This window comes from Lycium barbarum, chromosome 5, assembly GCF_019175385.1.
Source record: "Lycium barbarum isolate Lr01 chromosome 5, ASM1917538v2, whole genome shotgun sequence".
Lineage (NCBI taxonomy): Eukaryota > Viridiplantae > Streptophyta > Magnoliopsida > Solanales > Solanaceae > Lycium > Lycium barbarum.
In genome coordinates this window covers 127,678,411-127,697,512 of record NC_083341.1, presented here as the reverse complement: position 1 = coordinate 127,697,512, position 19,102 = coordinate 127,678,411, and the positions used below count along the sequence as shown (strand labels likewise).

At 34.6% G+C, this 19,102-nt stretch overlaps 1 protein-coding gene across 1 annotated transcript; it reads right to left on the bottom strand.

The window, feature by feature from the left end:
- Positions 1 to 994: 994 nt before the first annotated feature.
- LOC132639773 (uncharacterized) lies at positions 995 to 4,385 on the bottom strand. Its single transcript, XM_060356196.1, has 6 exons — positions 4,093 to 4,385; positions 3,378 to 3,928; positions 2,716 to 3,305; positions 2,170 to 2,557; positions 1,666 to 1,820; positions 995 to 1,051 (listed from the first exon to the last, which is right to left on the bottom strand). Exons 1-6 carry the CDS (start codon positions 4,383 to 4,385, stop codon positions 995 to 997), a joined length of 2,034 nt encoding a protein of 677 aa, XP_060212179.1.
- Positions 4,386 to 19,102: the final 14,717 nt, after the last annotated feature.

Sequence of the window (19,102 nt, the reverse complement as noted above, 5' to 3'; positions counted from 1 at the left end):
GGGTATAAGTTGCTTGCAAATATCACTTGGGATAAAGTCGACTATGTGCTCATACCGATTAATGTAGACCAGAAACATCATTGGGTGCTGGCTGTTTTATCTATACAAAGCAGGTGTCTTTATGTCTATGATTCACTCCCGGGAGGTGCAGCGCACACTCGTGCGGTTAGAGAAATTGTTCAAAAACTGGCAAAAATGATACCACTCTTCTTTAACAGTACTGGATTTTATGGCAAAAGGGATGACGTAGACTGGAAGAATAACATAGAATACATTGAGAAGGGTCTTTCTGATCCTTTGGATTATGTCTTCGTGGAGAATTTGCCAGAACAAGATCCGGAATCAAAGTACGTATATTTATTCTATGAAATATGGTCTTTTGCAATTTTTAACATCTGTTGATAGTTTTCATACATAAAAAATTCTTTTCTCATACATTCCATTATCATTTTCTTTTCAGTGATTGTGGAGTCTATGTATGTGCATTTGCTGAATATATCAGCCAAGGCATCTTGGAAATCCCAAAGGACGAGTTCGATCATCATCTTCACCGTAGTAGGTATGGTGCCCTACTGTGGGATTATGCAAGGCAAAAGCAGGATGCTGGAGCTATTAGTCAGTGTGAAGCCACTGGATTGGTTACCGGTAAATTAGGTGGGCCAAGAATTCGCAAGGAACCTGTCCCCCAGTGGGAAAAATTACCGAGACCTAAACGAAAAGTGAAAGATTAGTTTTTAGAGTTACTAGTTTGTAGCGTTTGATGTAAAAACATAGTTTGTTGGTGACTGGGTATGATACATTTTGTCGGGATCTATCTTAAGTTTTTGCTTGTTTTGTTATGCAAATATTGTAACTCATCTTGCTATGAATCTTTCAGTGGTTATGATACATTTTGTTGGGATCCATCTTAAGTTTTTGCCTGTTTTGTTATGCAAATATTGTAACTCATCTTGCTATGAATCTTTGAGTTTATTAATCATATTTGATACGTCTTTCATACAATTTGGTTTGAGAGGCGTTTTGAATCGTGTAGCTGCTCTTGCTTCAGGTTCTGCAGATTGTAAGAAATGCCAAATTGAAAATAATGTAATGTGAGCTCTGACATATTTAGGTGTCAAGCTTTGCGTGGGATCTCACAGCAAGACACCTTGTCTAAAAGTTATTTTACTTTAACTTATATAGACAGTAGTTTGACTAAAAGAAACCTGATGCATGACCACCCAACCAAAACAGATTATTTGGTTTAAATGATTAGAAGGAAAGAAAAGCAAGAAAACCAGAGTGCAGTTTATCCTAAATCAGAACAGCCCAAAACCTTCACCAGAACTGCCTGCATCTATTATAGATAAATGCGAAGGAACAACTTGAAATAAAAAAGAAGACATAAAACACCAACCTGACCCTACCCTCCCGTCCAACAGTATACTAAAATGCAGAAGCAATTATGGGAACAGAGAAAGTAGTACATTAGGCTCCTCCTCTTTTCCTTGCATCATAAGGTCACTAAAAAGGAATCAAAAGGTCCCAATCATATTCTGCTAAAGGAACAGCAGCATATTCATGGGTCCAACAAAGGTATAAAAGCAGCCAGAAGGCAAAACACAAAAGGCCTTCCTGTGGTAAAACCCAATTCTATCAACATGAATACAAGGTAAAGCAACTGACCTGATTGGTGCTTATTAGATACAAGTGAAAGCCAGTGAGTCCACCAACAAACCACAGGTAAATTTTCCTGTGAAAAAGAAGATCTCTCTTCTTCTTCATTCTCAAGAGGAATGCATCAACAAAACTGCCCTTCCATATAGATCGTCTTGTGAGCTCTGACATATTTACCACAATACATCAGCCTGTTAAATACATTATTCATACAGTAACCATACATATTGCAGACAAACTATAAGATTTTATTATAGCCAACCAAAACCAAACACGTAATGTTGATAACCAAATTCATATCAACTTTTCAACATTATTATTATTAAAATTGTACTCAGTTTCTACTGTTACTAAAAAAAAAAAAAAACAGAGTCAGTTTCTACTGTTACTAAAAAGGAAAAAAAACAGAGTTTCTACTTTCATTAAAAAAAAATATCACCGCCATAACATTGTCGACTATTTAATTTCCCTTTGGAATATTGCTACAGGTCTTCTTATTGTGGCCTTCTGTACCACATCTGTTGCATGTCACTGTTGATTTCTTAAATTTCCCCTCGTAGAATGGTTTCATTCGTTTGGTAGCTGGTCTTCCTGGTGGTCTTTTACCATCTGGTGGGAACACAATCTCTTCCTTTACATGCCTCAGTATATCCCATGTACTTTCACATGGAAGAGGCACAACTGGTATTGCATATGTATCTAGGAAATTCTTATTGCTGTAGTAGGCAGAGGTATATTCCGCTCCATGTTGGTGCCTATACACTATAGCAGCCATAGCATGCCCGCAAGGTATCTCATCCAGTTGAAATCTTCCACAAGTACACGTCCTAGCTCGAAGACACACTGTGAACCTCCTAACACCATCAATCACTGTATGTAGAAATTCAGTGGAAGCTCGTACCTGCAATCAAAATTACCTTTGTACAAGTAATTCAGTAATTATACACTAAACATACAACATATATACACATATTATAGAGTTTTCATACATATGACAGAAAAAAAAAAGGATATAAGTTAACAGAAGGATTATCTTACAGTCATACGGTGTGATAATACCCCATTCTTGTTGATAATTTCTTGATACTTTTTAGTAAGATCTGTGAATGTATTCTTTGCTTCTTCATTGTGCGTCGCATTCCATCTTTCAACCAATTCCCTCATGAAATCCAATAATTTTGCCACCGGCAATTCCCTAGCATTCACTGTAGCATTGTTTATAGATTCAGCTATGTTTGAAGTCTGTGTCCATGTTCTTTTTACTGTTGCATGTATCCGTGTCCATTTATGATAACCAATCTCAAACAAGTATCTCCTCAGCTTCCTATCTATTTTGGTCACCCTTCCCATGCATTTGTTAAACTCTTGGAGGGTGTATGCCTTAGCCATTGCATAGTATAATTTCCTCATCTGCTCTTTGTTTCTGTGGCATTGCTTAATTAAATTGTTCCACAAATGCCAAATACAGGCATAATGAGGCAGCCCAGGGTACACTGCTGCACTCGCATTCCATATACTTTCATGCCTGTCCGACACAAAGCACATGTTCTCCCTCTCACCAAAAGCATCCCTGAACCACTCAAAGAACCATGTCCAAGATGAATCATTTTCGGAATCAACTATACCATAAGCAAGCGGCAGTATACTACCTGCTTCCATACACAAATAATACAATCAGTTATAAACTTTTTTTTAAAAAAAAAAAAAGATAAAAAACAAACCTCCTGGATCCAATGTACAAGCAATTAGCATAGTCCCCTTGTAAGTTGATTTAAGATGGGTTCCATCAACCACCACTATAGGTCTGCAATACTCCCATCCTCTAATACAATCTTCCAGTGCTACAAAGGTATACAAGAAACGGTCTTCCTCTGTTTTTTCCAATCTTACAACCGATCCCGGATATGTCTTCTGTAAAATGTATAAGTAGGCTGGAATTTTACTGTACGAGTCGGCGGGATCCCCTCGTAACATAATCATTGCCTTTTGCTTCGCTCTATAAGCTTGCATGTAGGTCAATGTTACACCATGTTGTTTCCTCATGTCCCTAGATATATCCTTGGGTGTGTATATTGTTTTTGGATCTTCATACTTATCCATTATAATAATGCTGACGACATTGGAAGTTGCTTGACGTTGTTCATAAATTCTATCCTTTAACAAGCATGTGTGCACATCACATAAATTCCTAATCTTGAAAAGCCTTGACTCATTTAGACTTGAGGCCTTTAAACACCATGAACAATTGTCACCAGGGCATACGAGATGATAGCTATTGATGAAGAAGTACACATCAGAAACATTGAAAAATATACATTTTTATACATACATCATACAATATTCATACACCCACCTATATTATATATGTGATTTAAATACATACATGCTTCATACATTTTTTATTTATCTACAATAAACAATAATATTTGTTCGTACCTTTTTGTACCAGACCTTTTCACCCGAAATTGAAACTGCTTCATAAAGGCATATTGCCTCATAACTGCATTGAGTGTTTCTTTATCCTTGTAAATCTGTTTTTCCACAACAAATTCATGTCGAGGGTCGCTTATTATTTCAGTTTCACAACTATCCAACAACTCAATATGTTCACTTGAAGCCATATCAATCTGTTCAATAATATTTCCCATGTATGAAGATTGAATTTCTCGACCCCTGTTTATTGAACTGGAACTACTTTCACCATCATGATGGAATTCAATTCCCTCCATTTCACTATCCTCCAATGTGATACATAAAGGAAACCTACTGAAGAAATCTTTGTACTCTTTTTTTTTTATCTAAATATACCCAAACACCCATGTCGTTGTGTATGATCATTGGTGGGCATCGGTCACTAGCAATGTATTTAATCATTATGGTTTGGACTGTGGTATCTATCCCCAGTTGAGCAGCAATTGTAGAAATCAATCCATTATAGTTCGAATTTGAATCGTACTGGATTCCTTCAATTTTGAATTCTACATATCGACCTGTTACACGAAGTTCATACAACTTTAAACCAAAATTCATACATACTAAAATAGATAAATTTTTCTGAACCAAATCAGTTCCACACTACAGACTCTACCTAGTATACAGAGTTCATACAACTTTCAACCAAAATCCATACATACTCCAATAGACAAATTTTTCCTGAACAAAATCAGTTCCACACTACAGATTCTACCTAGTATACGGAGTTCATACAACTTTCAACCAAAATTCATACATACTCCAATAGACAAATTTTTCCTGAACAAAAACGATATATTACTACAGAATCTACTTATTATATGAAGTTCATACAACTTTTCATACAAATTCTTTCATGCACGAGATTACATGCTTTTAATTGCCTTCAAAACATAATGTATTTGGAGTTCAAATATATTCACCTGATGCGTCCCATCTTCCACTGTGTTGTATCATTATTGACTGCATTGTGCTATCCGCCATTGTTACACTAATAAAGCTTTGATCCGTACGATTTTGAATGGTTCTTCTGAAATTTCAATCGCGTATAATTGATAATTTGTTTAGGTAATTGATGCATCAATCGACTTCTATTAAATTAGATTGTATTCTTCCACAAAATATCAACAACAAAAAAAGGAAAATACCTGCTCCTTTTTTTTTTGGAACTCGAAATTTGTATTACTTCTGATACTTCAATGGTTTTTGATTGAGGAATTGATTGTTTATCAACGTTGTAGTTGTTTCTTCAATCACATTCGAATCCTCAATGAAAACTGAAGAGATAGGACGAAAACATTGAGCGAAATTGGGGGAGAAAAATCGAGGGAGATATTATGGGAAGAGTAGGAAGCAACGGTATTTGCGTGCGTGATTCCTTGGGGTTGGCCTCTAATTGGGTTTTGTATAGGTTTGTAAGTATTGTACTGTTATATCTTGTAAACTGAAAACTGTCGTCGCGTTTTATAAATATTTACTTTAAAGATGTATATATATGTACTTTGCCCGGAAAGGAAATGATTTAAATTAGAGATAATAGTTAAAAACACACCTCAAGTACAGGGGTGGCCTTTAGGTAAAGCTGCTGAAGCTTGGGCTTTAGGCCCTCCACTTTTGAAGGACCCATTTTAGAGCCCGTTTGGATTGGCTTATAAGTTGCTCGAAACAGCTTATAAGCTGTTTTAAGCGTTTTTGAATGTTTGCCTGACCAGCTTGTAAGCCATTTTGTGCTTAAAATAAGCTCAAAAATATAATTGAACACATTTGACTTAGCTTATTTAAAGCAGCTTATAAGCTGAAAACAACTTATAAGCTGTTTTTTTTAAGCCCATCCAAACAAGCTCTAATACCACAATAGTTATAGTGTAAACTTTTGTTCAAAAAAAAAAAAAGGTACTATAAATTTTTACTAAAAAAGAGATGTCTCTTTTGTACTTTGATTTGACATAAATGAGGCCTCAAAATAAGTTTCCAACGTGTGAAACAAAGAGTTAATGGAAGGGGAGTGAAAAAAGAATCATTAATTTTCTTTTTACTTTTTCAATGAAAGTAAGACTTTTCATTTTCTTTTTGGGGCTATGCAATACTCACTCATTTTCCTAAACATCAACGTAAACTTCCTCTCGTTTTATATCTTCTTTGTTCCTTTAAACTTTTATATCTTCTTTGTTCCTTCAAGCTTCAAAAAATTTCTCTTTAGCAATATTATTCTTGAAACAACTTAAACAAGCAAGAGCAAAAGTGTGGCAAAAGAAATTATTGATTTGCATTTTCTTGGATATCAAGCATTATTCAAAGTTTGTGAAGCAACAAGTTCTTATTTTGAGATCAAGTTACTTGAATCAGGTTCTGTTCTTCATTTTTTTAGTATTATTTTTCAATTAAAGTTTATTGTGCTCGATATTTCTATTGCATTGGCATATATTGTTCTTTTATTATTATTCAAATTTAAATATGTGAACTAGAAAATATGAATCGGGTTATTCAAACCTTAAAAGAAAAAGGAAAAATGAAGCTTTGATACAATCCCAAAAAGGAGCTCTTGATAAATTTTTAACAAGCAATAAAAAATCAAAAAATATAGGAGAGTGTTCTCTAGATGAACAAGTTACTAACCCGGTTGAATTAGATGATAATACTATTCTACAAGAAGAGGAGGAAATTCGTAAGAATGAGACATCCGACATAGATCCTTAAGAAAATCAAGATCTTAATGAACCGAATAATTTATTCCTACAAACATATATGATCCTAGTCAATGGACTAATATTGAAACAAGGTTGAGGGATCTACTAGTAGAAAAGGGTCCGATTAGAATTACTGACCTAGATTTTTCAAATGATAAATTATCAAGACATTTTTCTAATACCCATTATTTTCAAAAATTGGCAAATGGGGAAACACATTAAAGAAAATGGTTAGTTTATTCTATAGACTTGGATAAAGTGTTTTGCTTTTGTTGTAAGTTGTTTAATACAAAGCCTAGTATTAGTAACACTAAGCTAGCAAGTGAGGGTAGTAGAGATGGGTAAGCTTAAAGCTCACGAAATATCAAACGAGCATATTATTAATATGAGTGCATGGATTGATTTAGAAATGAGATTGTACAAAAATAAAACAATTGATAAAGATGTTCAAGATCAAATCAATAGCGATAAAGAGCACTGGAAAAATGTATTATCAAGAATTATTGCCGTGATATGATAAAAACTCTTGGAAAAAATAATTTGGCATTTAGGGAAAAAAAATGAAAAGATCTATCAAGAAAATAATGGAATTCTCTTTAGTCTAATTGAAATGATTGCAGAATTTGATCCAGTCATGCAAGAACATATTCGACGAATTAAACATGATCAAATTCATGACCATTACCTTGGACATAACATACAAAATGAATTGATAAATCTATTGTCATGTGAAATTCAGAATAAAATTATTGCAAAAGTTATAGAAACAAAGTATTTTTCAATCATACTTGATTGTACACCAGATGCTAGTCATCAAGAACAAATGTCTTTTATACTACAGAGTGTGGACATTTCAGCAACTCCAATAAAAGTTACTGAAATTTTTTGTTAGAATTTCTAAAAGTGGATGATACAAGTGGAAAAGGTCTTTTTGAAGTTATTGTAGATGAAATAAAAAATATTGGACTTGATATTGATAATTTAAGAGGGCAAGGTTGTCATAATCTAAATTTAGTACTTTGTGATATTGCTAATTCTTGCACAAAAGCCATATCATTGTTTGGAGTGGTACAACATATATATACACTATTTTCTTCGTCCACTAAACGATGGAAAGTCTTAAAAGATAGTGTGCCCAGCCTAACTCTTAAATCATTATCACAAACACGATGGGAAAGTCATATTGAAAGTATTAAAGCCATAAGATTTCAAACTCCACAAATAAGAGATGCTTTACTTAAATTAGTAGAAGTTAGTGAGGATTCAAAAACTAAAAGTGAAGCTAATTGTTTAGCAACATATGAACTTGAAAATTTTGAGTTTTTATTGGGAATGACTATTTGGCATGATATATTGTTTGCGGTTAATTCAGTCAGCAAATCTTTACAATCAAAAGATAAGCATATTGATGTTGCCATAGATCAACTAAAAGGTTTAATTTCTTTTTTACAAAAATATAGAGAGAAAGGATTTGTAACTGCTATGGTTTCTGCTAAAGAAATTGCATCTGAAATGAATATAGAACCTGAATTTCGTAGTAAACGTGTAATTTATAGAAAGAAACAATTTGATGAGAATGTTGATAATAAAATCAGAATGTCTCTTGAGGAATCTTTTAGAGTTGATTTCTATTTAAACATAGTAGATGAAGCCCTTTCTTCACTTCAGAATAGATTTGAACAATTTGTAGCTTATGAAAATATTTTTGATTTTCTATTTAGTGGTAAAAAATTGAGATCATTAGATGATGAGAATTTAAAAAGACATTGCCTTAACGTTGAATGTTCTTTAAAATATAATAGTCACTATGATATTGATGGTTTAGATTTATTTTCCGAATTAAAAGTGTTAAGGGAGATACTACAAGTAGATGATAATACTTTAATTGATATATATATATACTCAATCAGATAAAAAGACTTGATTCTTTTCCAAATGCGTATATTGCCTATAGAATATTGTTAACAGTTCCTGTAACAGTTTCCTCGGCGGAAAGAAGTTTTTCAAAACTAAAATTGATAAAATCTTACTTAAGATCAACCATGTCTCAAGAGAGATTGAATGGATTAGGTGTATTATCCATTGAAAAAGAATTATTAGAAGAAATCGATTATAAGACGATTATTTATAGCTTTGCATCTCAAAAAGCTAGAAAAATAAATTTTAAATAAAAACTATATATTATATAACTTTTTCTTTAAAGATAAATATTAAGGCCTCTCATTGAATTTTGGCTTTAGGCCCCTAATCGTGTTGAGCCGCCCCTGCTCAAGTATGACCTTTTTTTTTAGTTTTCTACCTGAACTATTAGGTGTGACATTTTCCTACCTAACCTATCATAACTAGTTTGCAAAACACACCTCAACTATCAGTTGTTCACTTTTTCTACCTGAACTATCACCAACTAGTTTGCAAAACACTCCTTTGTTCACTTTTAATGAGGTGTGTTTTGCAAACTAGTTGGTGATAGTTCAGGTAGGAAAAGTAAACAACTGATAGTTGATGTGTGTTTGCAAACTAGTTGTGAAAGTTTAGATAAGAAATTTTCACACTTGATAGTTCATGTAGGAAACTCAAAAAACTGTGATACGTGTTTTTGATCCTTAACTCTTAGAATATGAACATAAGTTACGCCGAGTAGCCACGTAGACGCTCGTACTTTGCTCTAACGGTCACAAATTGTTTTTCCCGAGTAGGGAGCCGAGGACATAATCCCCAATCGACACCAAAGGCCAAAACAATTATTTTTAACCATTGTTAACAATTATTTTTAACCATTACAATCACCGACCGTTATATAATTTTTTTTAATTTTTTTTTGTTGATATAATATTAGATTAATTTAGTATTTTATATTAATTAGTATTTAAATAAGGAAAATTTCATACATTCAGATGTTGAAAAAAGAAACGATCTTAATGCTACATCTTAATATTCACATGTGTATTCTGATTCAAACGTCCTAATCTTAATAAAAATAAATGATGGCTGAATATTGTAGAAATCCTTTTTTGCTTATTTAAATACTTGATTCTATTGTGTATAGTTACTTTCTTATCAAGTGTGGTATGAATACTTCAATCTCTTAATTTGCTCTTTCACTCCAAGAGTCCAGATTTATTTTCGCAAAAGTATATTCTCCAAACTGTTAAATGCTCTTATATCCTCAATCTTGACATAACTATTATGACTTTAAATGTTAATTGTCATTTTGATCTAGAGTTAATGCTCTAAAGAAAAATAATCATCATTAAATTAAATTCATCAGTAATTTAATTTATTGGTTAGCATCTGTAATTTTAACACGGGGAACTAAATTTAAGGGGAGTTTCGATATATATGGAGGAGTGCTATTACGAATTTGTAGTGAAATGATATTGTTATTATGGTAAACAATAAATCAATGGGAATTTTGAATTATTTTCCATAATAGGGAGCCATAATTAATTACGTGGTCCCTGTGCCCATATTTAATTAGACTTACACTTATTTCTTGGTAGAGAAAAAAATAAACTCGTTTTTGGTCTAGGTTTTGGACAGAAAAAACGTGACTATATATAGGGCTCCTTATAACCTAAAAAAAAACAACTTTTCGAGTAATACTTGCCCGCCTAAGTATTGAAAGAGTTCGGCTATTAATTTGAGATAGCTACAGAGAAGACTGCCGAACGGAGTTTCACCTGCTGAAAGATATTTGTTTACGCTTCGAGAGATATTTATCGAATTAAATTCTAGCATGTTTGTGTGTTCTAGCATATTCTTTGTGTTGTCTATTATTCATGTAAGCATGATGTTTTTGGAACGCTTCCGTTGTGCAAATTTTCCAACAACAATAAGTGCAAATGTTAATTAATTATCTTTTCCAACTTCCAAAGAAGACTAAATAATGTTGCTCTACCACATCTTCTAGATTTAAAAATTTATTGAGTGCATTAAACTTGCAAGTTGGTATACCATCTATGACGACCTATATATACCAGGACTTGTGTTGTGAATTCATGTACAAAATAAAAAGACTATCATTCAGATTTGAGTATATTAGCTGTATAGAAGATGATGAAGAAGGAATCAACCATTGTGTTCACTGTTATTTGTGTGTTCATTTTGCTAGGTTAGGTTTCTTTCTTTCCCCTGCTCTCTTTTCTCTCTTCTTACAGAGTATGCCAGTAACTTTTTTTCTTTATACACATTTACATAGGGGATATGCGTGGGTACATATACACACACATATTATATATGGAAAAGGACCAAATATATTTCAAACATTTGCGATTTATCTTACATTTTGTCATATGTTTATTTATCGGCCACAAGAGTCCACATCGTTATCTTGTCTCAAATATATTTTCTTCCACTAACGATTCTTTTCCATCGTAGAAGATTGGGTCTAATTAATTCGATTGATAGCGGAAATCACTAAAGGGTATTTTTGGACATTTATTAATTATTCAAGGGTATACTTAGTTCTTTTTAATTGCTCAGGAACATGCATCAAATTATTAGGAGGACATGTAAGAAACAATTTGATAGTTGAGGCCTTTAGGGTAAATTTGGATCTCATTAATTGACTACATGACTCCACCGAGGCAAATTTCAGAGCCAAGTTACCTGATATAATTATGTCATGTTTAAGATCATAAATTCTTAAAAACTTCATTTTTTTTTTCCTTAATAAACTTTGTGCCAAGCTAAATCATGACTTACAAAGTGAAACAAAGGGAATCCATATTTTTCATTTGCTATTTATTTGAAGTTTACAAGATCGATTAAGATCACACCTGTCACGACCCGACTAGGGGCCGTGACGGGTACCCAGGGCTAACCACCGAGCACCACTCATTCTACCACTCATCATACTCATTAAGCGTTCTTTTATCAAATTCATACTCAAACCTTAGAAAGATCATTTTTCATTTAGAAACATAATTACTTTTATGCACATAAGCCCTTCGGCTATCAAAATAATATATATATATATATATATATATATATATATATATATATATATATATATATATATATATATATATATATGTACAATAGTAACATCGTGAGACCATATAACCCACACTTGCGTATCTACGAGCCTCTACCAGAGTACTAGACATAGGGACGGGACAGGACCCCGTCATGCCCAAAATATACATATGTACACAAAAGAATAATCAAAGGCACCTCTGGAACAATGGAGTGCTCTCAAATCAGCTACTAGCTCCTACGAGTCTGGATCAAGATCACCTCCCTGTCTACCTATGGGCATGAACACGGCGTCCAAAGAAAACAAACGTCAGTACGAACATTGTATTGAGTATGAGAGGCATAAGTAATAATAATACGTCAATGAGATAAAGGAAGCATCAATAAGGAGCAACTGTATCTGACTGTCACTTATAAAAGAAATAATACATGCTGGCTTACTTCATAATCGTCATCATATCATATATGTATAAGCCGCCCGTCCATATAGGTACGGTGTAATAATCATTAGCCTGCGTCCAGGCCTCCCGCGTCCGGGGTATCATCTCACGCCGCCCACTAGTGGTGTCTGTCCATGCCATCTAGACATGGTGTATACGCTGCCCGCCTTAGCGGTGTCTGCCCGGCCATGTAGGCGCGGTGTGATAGCATCATGTACATATCATAGACTTTATCATATTCTCATCATACTATTACCATAATGCATGACTGGAAACTTAAGACAATTATACTCTATCGGGGTGACATAAGGTCGTGAACCCCCGATTCCATTATGGAGCATTTATAAGCATTCTGCCTCACCTTGAAGGAAATAGTATATAAGGTGAGTGTATACAATAAACGACATCATTAACTATATAGGAACATCACATCATGAACTCTAGAAGCTTTAGACTTAAGCTCATCATCATCATTATTGGACTCATAATATATCTCTTATCTCATGTGGCTATTCATGAACATAGACTCTTAGTTTTCCGGAATGTAGGGGAATCATGAAGAGGAAGGAAAAGTCATGCCATAGAAAGAAAGGACTAGCCTCACATACCTTTTTCGTTTAACTAATCTATCGCTTGCTTGTTCTCCTTCAATGCCCACATTTCTACCTTCAAGAGAATTCGCATTAACATTAGCTAATCGATTACTTAAACGTGCTTACTAAAGCTAAAGAAAATTGGGAAGCATTTCCTTTGTTTATACTACTTTCCCCATATTCTACATCAACTCCCAACATTCATAACAACATTCACAATATCGCAAACAACAATCATCATTCATCTACATTACCCACATTTCACCATTTCACTCCAATTTCTCCATAATCATGGTCATAGTTCATTATTGCATTTTCTCACATATAATACTTATTCCATGTTCTAAATGTCGTTCACAACATACTTACAATCACAACATACCAATATTCATAATTCACCTCAAACTGCTACTCAACAATGACACTATTCACACATTCATGACCTATTTCCTATATCTTTCTACAATCCAAGTGTTTCTAACTTTCAACACCTTAAACAACAAGGAATGATCATAAAACTCACCTTAGATAATTGAAGAATAAGCCTTGAGTGGGAATTCTCTTCTTGCACAAAAATCCTAGCTCACTTCCTTTGGGATTTCTTGGCTTAGATGAACTTTGATATGTTTTCTACACTTGATTTTGTGGATTTGATGAAGTTGATCATGGATTTTTCTTGGTTTCTTGTGGTTGAAGGGTAGAGAGAATTCTAGAGAATTCTTGAAGTGTGGAGGAATGAAAATGAAATGAATTAATGAGAGAAGGTCCTTATATCAATATTTAAAATCTGTCCCGATCAGATTTTACGGACCAACATACGGTCCGTATAATTTATATTGACCGTATGTCTGGCCGTAGATCTGGTCCAGTGAAGGACCTCATTCTGGGCAAGACATACGGTCCGTATGTTTTCTACGGCCAGTATGTTTGGCCGTATAATGCCCAGTTGTCCGAAACTCGTTCTCGTCGACTCGTTTGATCTTCAATCCTTATGGAACCTTCTTGACACTTGATTAACACCTCAATACCAATTTAAGGGACATTATCACTCTTCTCCAGGACATCATTACGCCATCATTAACTCGTCGCTCATAATTCTTATCCGACACGCAACATATCCCTTGTTTGCCTTGACAACCTTCTTCCCTTACGTCAAGTGTCTTTGAATCTCAATTAGGATCATCAAATGCTATTTCTTACTTAACAAAATATCGTATACGTCGTGCCCTTTTCTAGCCTATACACTGTACGTCGATGGGAAATTTTCCAAGGTGTAACAACACCGCTGTTTATAAATTGTATAATTCTATATAAATATAGTAGTAGTAACTATTGAAAAAAAATATACAAGTTTAATTTCTATGTATTGTCAATGAATTTACTTTAATTATTGATATTTACATTTCTTTTCATAGGATCACCATCATGCATGGTGTTTGGAAATATTCAAGAGTGCCAAACTGCAAGAGATTGTGATCCTGCATCTTGCGATGGCATTATGGTTTGTCCTGATGGAATTTGTGTGTGTGGAAAGGGAACAAGGAGGAAAGATTCTTGCAAGAAAGACAATGATTGTAAAACCAAATGTCCACCTAAATGTATAGCAAATTGTTTATCTGGAATTTGCTTTTGTGCTGAATGTGAGAGCCAAAATTAAGACATGTTTGAGGTATAAGAGAACAATTTATCTTATTATAATGAAAGCTTAATTAGTCTGCCAAATCATGCTTTCACCTCCTTCATCTCAATTCATGTGGGTGCGGATATACCGAGGCTGATCTAAAATTTAAAGTTTATGAGTTTCTACAGTAATCCGAATTTTATGATATAATAATAAGCAGGTTCACAATCAAATAGTTATAAGATTTTTAGTAGATTTATTATATATATATATATATATATATAAGGTTTGAGAAAAAACTATTGGGTTCCGTAAACCCATAGAATACCGTCTGGATCTGCCACTCCAAACATACAGTATTGATTACGGGCTCACATGAATCTAGAACTTGAGAACGTATAGTATTAACTTGAGATCGCTATGAAACGCATAAACTTTAAATTTTGAATTTGCCGCTCATTCATGTTGCCAATCTTAATTAGTATGCTAAAGGGGTCAATGCACGTCAATATTCGTGTAATCTAGCACAATACTTAAGATTTTGGAGAGTATTTTAAATAACATAACAAATTACAGAATTTTATTACTAGTAATATGCATTTGATAAACGTAATTCTTATTTAAGCAATTAATAACAATAAATGCAGATGTTAATTACTTTGCTTTTCCACCTTCCAAGGAAGGTTGACTAAATTGGATTAATCATATCTTCTAGATTTAGATATTTGTAGAAGTATCAAAGTGTAAAGTGATAGAACAAGAAGGACCAAAATGTAAACTCTGGAAGTTATATTAACTAACTTCCTGATCAGTCAGTTAGAGTTAGTTAGAAGCTTAGTTGTTAATTAGTTAGCTAAGAAATGATTAGTGAATTAATTCTATTAATTCTATGGGCTAAGAAATAATTAGTGAATTAATTCTATGTATATATACTATTGTATATCACAATTGTCACGCCCCGAACCTGGGCCTGGACGTAACACGACACCCGGTGCCTGACTGCATGTGACCGAGCGAACCAACTGGCTGACTGAATCAACATGTGATATCAAAACATGACTGAATATGGAAACGACTAAACACATGATGATATACTAAAGGTCTGGCTGAAATCATAATGCGGAAATACTTAGACAATCTGAAATATATCTGACTGTAGCCAACACGGCTAAACCAAAACGATTGAACAACTGCCAACAAGGCTAACATAATAAATGTCTGACTGTCTGAACTGTGTCTATAAAGCCTCTAAGAGTACTGAATAATAGAGCTGTCTATAAACTGAAATAACTGGATAGCTGACAACGCCCCGAAGGAATGTGGGGCTCACCAGTAGCTGATACGTGCACTCCTAATTAGCTGAGTCGTCAACCTGTGTATCGTTACCTGCATCGCGAGATGCAGGCCCCCAAGCAATAAAAAGGGACATCAGTACATTTGAATTGTACTGGTATATAAAGCAACTGAAGCAATAAAATACTGGAACTGAAACTGAAACTGAACTAAACAGGAAAGCAAGAAGCTGAAGTACTCCCTGTTCTGGATGAAGAATCACCTGTAAAACTGTAAATATAACTGTGGCCTGGGGCCCAAATAAGGTGCACAAAAACTGTGGCCTCTGGCCCAAGCAATATGTATGCATAAACTGTGGCCTAGGGCCCAAAAGTACAGATACAGGTGTTCAACATTAACAATTTACAAAACTGAGACTGGCTATAGCTGATAGCATGATAACTGTTTCTGATTATGGGACTCATGCAAATAACTGGTTATACACTGACTGAGACTCATGTGATAACAATGCATAAGTCTATAAAGATTACGTGTTGAGTTCATAATGTTCAAAGTGACAACCATGAACGAATTCTGTAACTGCAACCCTAGAAGATAACAGTTCTATATCATATCATGAAACTAGGGCTAACTATATTCTGAGTCAAATTGCTGACAAGTATGAAGAATGGGACGTAGGGAGAATCATCAACATTCCCTAACGTAGATAGTTAGCCTCACATACCTTAATTCCAGCCTTTGAGCGTAATACAACGTTCGTCAACCCTTTCAACTTTGATCTATAGCAATACAAGTCAAAGGGATTCTATATTAGCAATAATATTCATGCTTTGGTCATCTAAGCATTTTATCAAACACTTAGTGGGCATAAAGCTCCAAAGTCTCCATTAATGGTGATTTCTTCACCCACTTCCCATTCTATTACTTCTAGGTGATCCTACAATCTTAATTAGATGTAATTAACATGATTCTTCATCACCCATATGAATACAACAATCCCAAGTCAACAATCCAAAAATCCTAGCATAGTTCATATAATTCTCTTTATCAAATCCATTTTCTATTCTCCCAAGAACTTATCAACACTTTAATCATCATGAAACATCATAAAACTTACCTTATTTATTGTAGGAATAAGCCTTGAGTTGAAATACTTCACTTGAATAAAACCCTAATTCCACCTTCCATGGAATTTCTTGACTTGAATGGATTGATGTGTTTCTCACACTTAGTTTTGTGGATTGATGAAGTGGATCTTTAGTTTCACTTGGATTCTTGCATATGAAGTGTTTGGATGGCTCTATAGAACCCTTGAGTCGTGGAGGAGAAATAGGAATGAAAAAAAATGAGCTTGGGTCTCTTATTAACATCTTAAAATCTGATCCGTCGGGCAATTCTACGCCCATTTTTACGTCCCGTACAATTTGTACGGACCGTATATCATTCCGTATAATCATTCCAGTGATTTGGACATTCTGGACCAATTATACGGCTGGAATATACGGCCCGTATAATTTTTACGGTCCGTATGTTCCACCGTATAATTTTTACGGTTCGTATGTTTCCACCGTAACTGACAGAACACTGTTTAGTAAAATGAGCATAACTTTATGCACAGATGTCCGTTTGAGGCCCATAATATACCGTTGGAAAGCTATTTCAAAGGGCTACAACTTTCATCAAGGAATTTTTCCCAAATTCCAAATTAATAATGGGGTTATGGTAATTGGAAGTAAGACCTTCTATAAACTCACTTGTAAACATGCCCCGTAGAGTGGTTTTCAACTTTGCTTTGCCCAAAGACTCTTCTCATGACTGAATTGGTTTTCAAAACACTTCCTATAAACCTCATTTTGGTTCCATTATATTATCATCTTATGAGTCAAACTTTCGCCCGAAGCTACGAGGTGTTACAATATCTCCCCCTTGGGATCATTCGTCCTCGAATGATAAATATTCGGGATTCTACAAAAATTTCGCCAGAGTTTCCCCTATAATAAGGCACTACCAACCTCAAAATCTTGGTGCTTCATCATAAATCTCTTCTGCAGGATGAAACAAGTGCGGGTACCTGTATTTCATATCCTCCTCGGCTTCCTATGTAGCTTTCCTCAACTTTCTGACTCCTCCACAGGACTTTCACTGAGGCTACTTCCTTAGTTCTCAACTTGCGAACTTGACAGCCAAGAATGACTACGGGAATCTCCTCATAGGTCAAATCATCCTTAACTGTTATAGTCTCAATAGGAACAACCAACGACGGGTCTCCTACACACTTCCTCAACATGGATACATGAAACACGGGGTGTATAGCAACTAAATCTCATGGCAACTCAAATTCATAAGCTACTAGAATGATCCTTCGCAGAATTCTATAAGGTCCAATATATCGGGGGCTGAGTTTGCCTTTCTTGCCAAATCTCATGACACCCTTCATGGGTGAGACTTTAAGGGACACCTAATCATCTACTGAAAATTTAAGTCCCTTCGACTCACATCTGTACAAGACTTCTGGTGACTCTGAGCCGTTTTCAAACGCTCCTATATTAACTTAACTTTCTTCATAGCCTCGTAAACCAAATCTGATCTTAACAACCCTGCTTCACCAACTTCGAACCAACCAATTGGTGATCTACACCTTTGATCAAAAAAGGTTTCAAACAGAGTCATCCCAATACTAGCATGGTAATTATTTTTGTAAGTAAACTCAATAAGATGCAGGTGGTCATCCCAATTACCATTGAAATTAAGGACACATGGTTACTGAACTGAATGAATACATGACTACTAACCTGCTGAGATACTAAACTGAATGTCTATTGAACTGACTGAACACTGGGCTGATTGAATACTGAGCTAACTGAATACTGGATTAGTTGAATACTGGCTTAACTAAATACTGAGTTGACTGAATACTAAATTAGCTGAATACTGAGCTGACTGAATACTGAACTGGCATGAATACGCGAGTACTGGACTGATATCTGAGTACTAAGCTGACATAAATATCTAAGTATTGAACTAACATGAATATTATAACATGAGATCTGAATAGCGTATCTGTCTGACCATTTGTCTGAGGATGAAAAGTTGTGCTAAGGTTCACCTTGGTACCCAATCCTTTCTGGAAGGATTTTCAGAAGTTCGCTGTGAACTGAGCACCATAATCTGAAATAATGGACACTAGGGTCCCATACAATCTGGCAATTTCATTAACGTATGACTTCGCATAATCTTCTGTTCAATCTGTGGTCTTAACTGCCAAGAAGTGCGCTGACTTCATAAGTTTGTCCATAATAACCCAAATTAAATCATGTCTCCTATCTGAACGAGGTAGACCTAGAATGGTGAGTTTCTGACATA

Excerpts from the sequence above, each read along its gene's own strand:
- LOC132639773 (XM_060356196.1), bottom strand. The coding sequence starts at position 4,385 with ATGGAGGGAATTGAATTCCATCATGATGGTGAAAGTAGTTCCAGTTCA. Across the intron at positions 3,929-4,092 it reads AAAAGGTCTGGTACAAAAAG|CTATCATCTCGTATGCCCTG; the intron begins GTACGAACAAAT and ends CTTCATCAATAG. Across the intron at positions 3,306-3,377 it reads TTGTACATTGGATCCAGGAG|GTAGTATACTGCCGCTTGCT; the intron begins GTTTGTTTTTTA and ends GTATGGAAGCAG.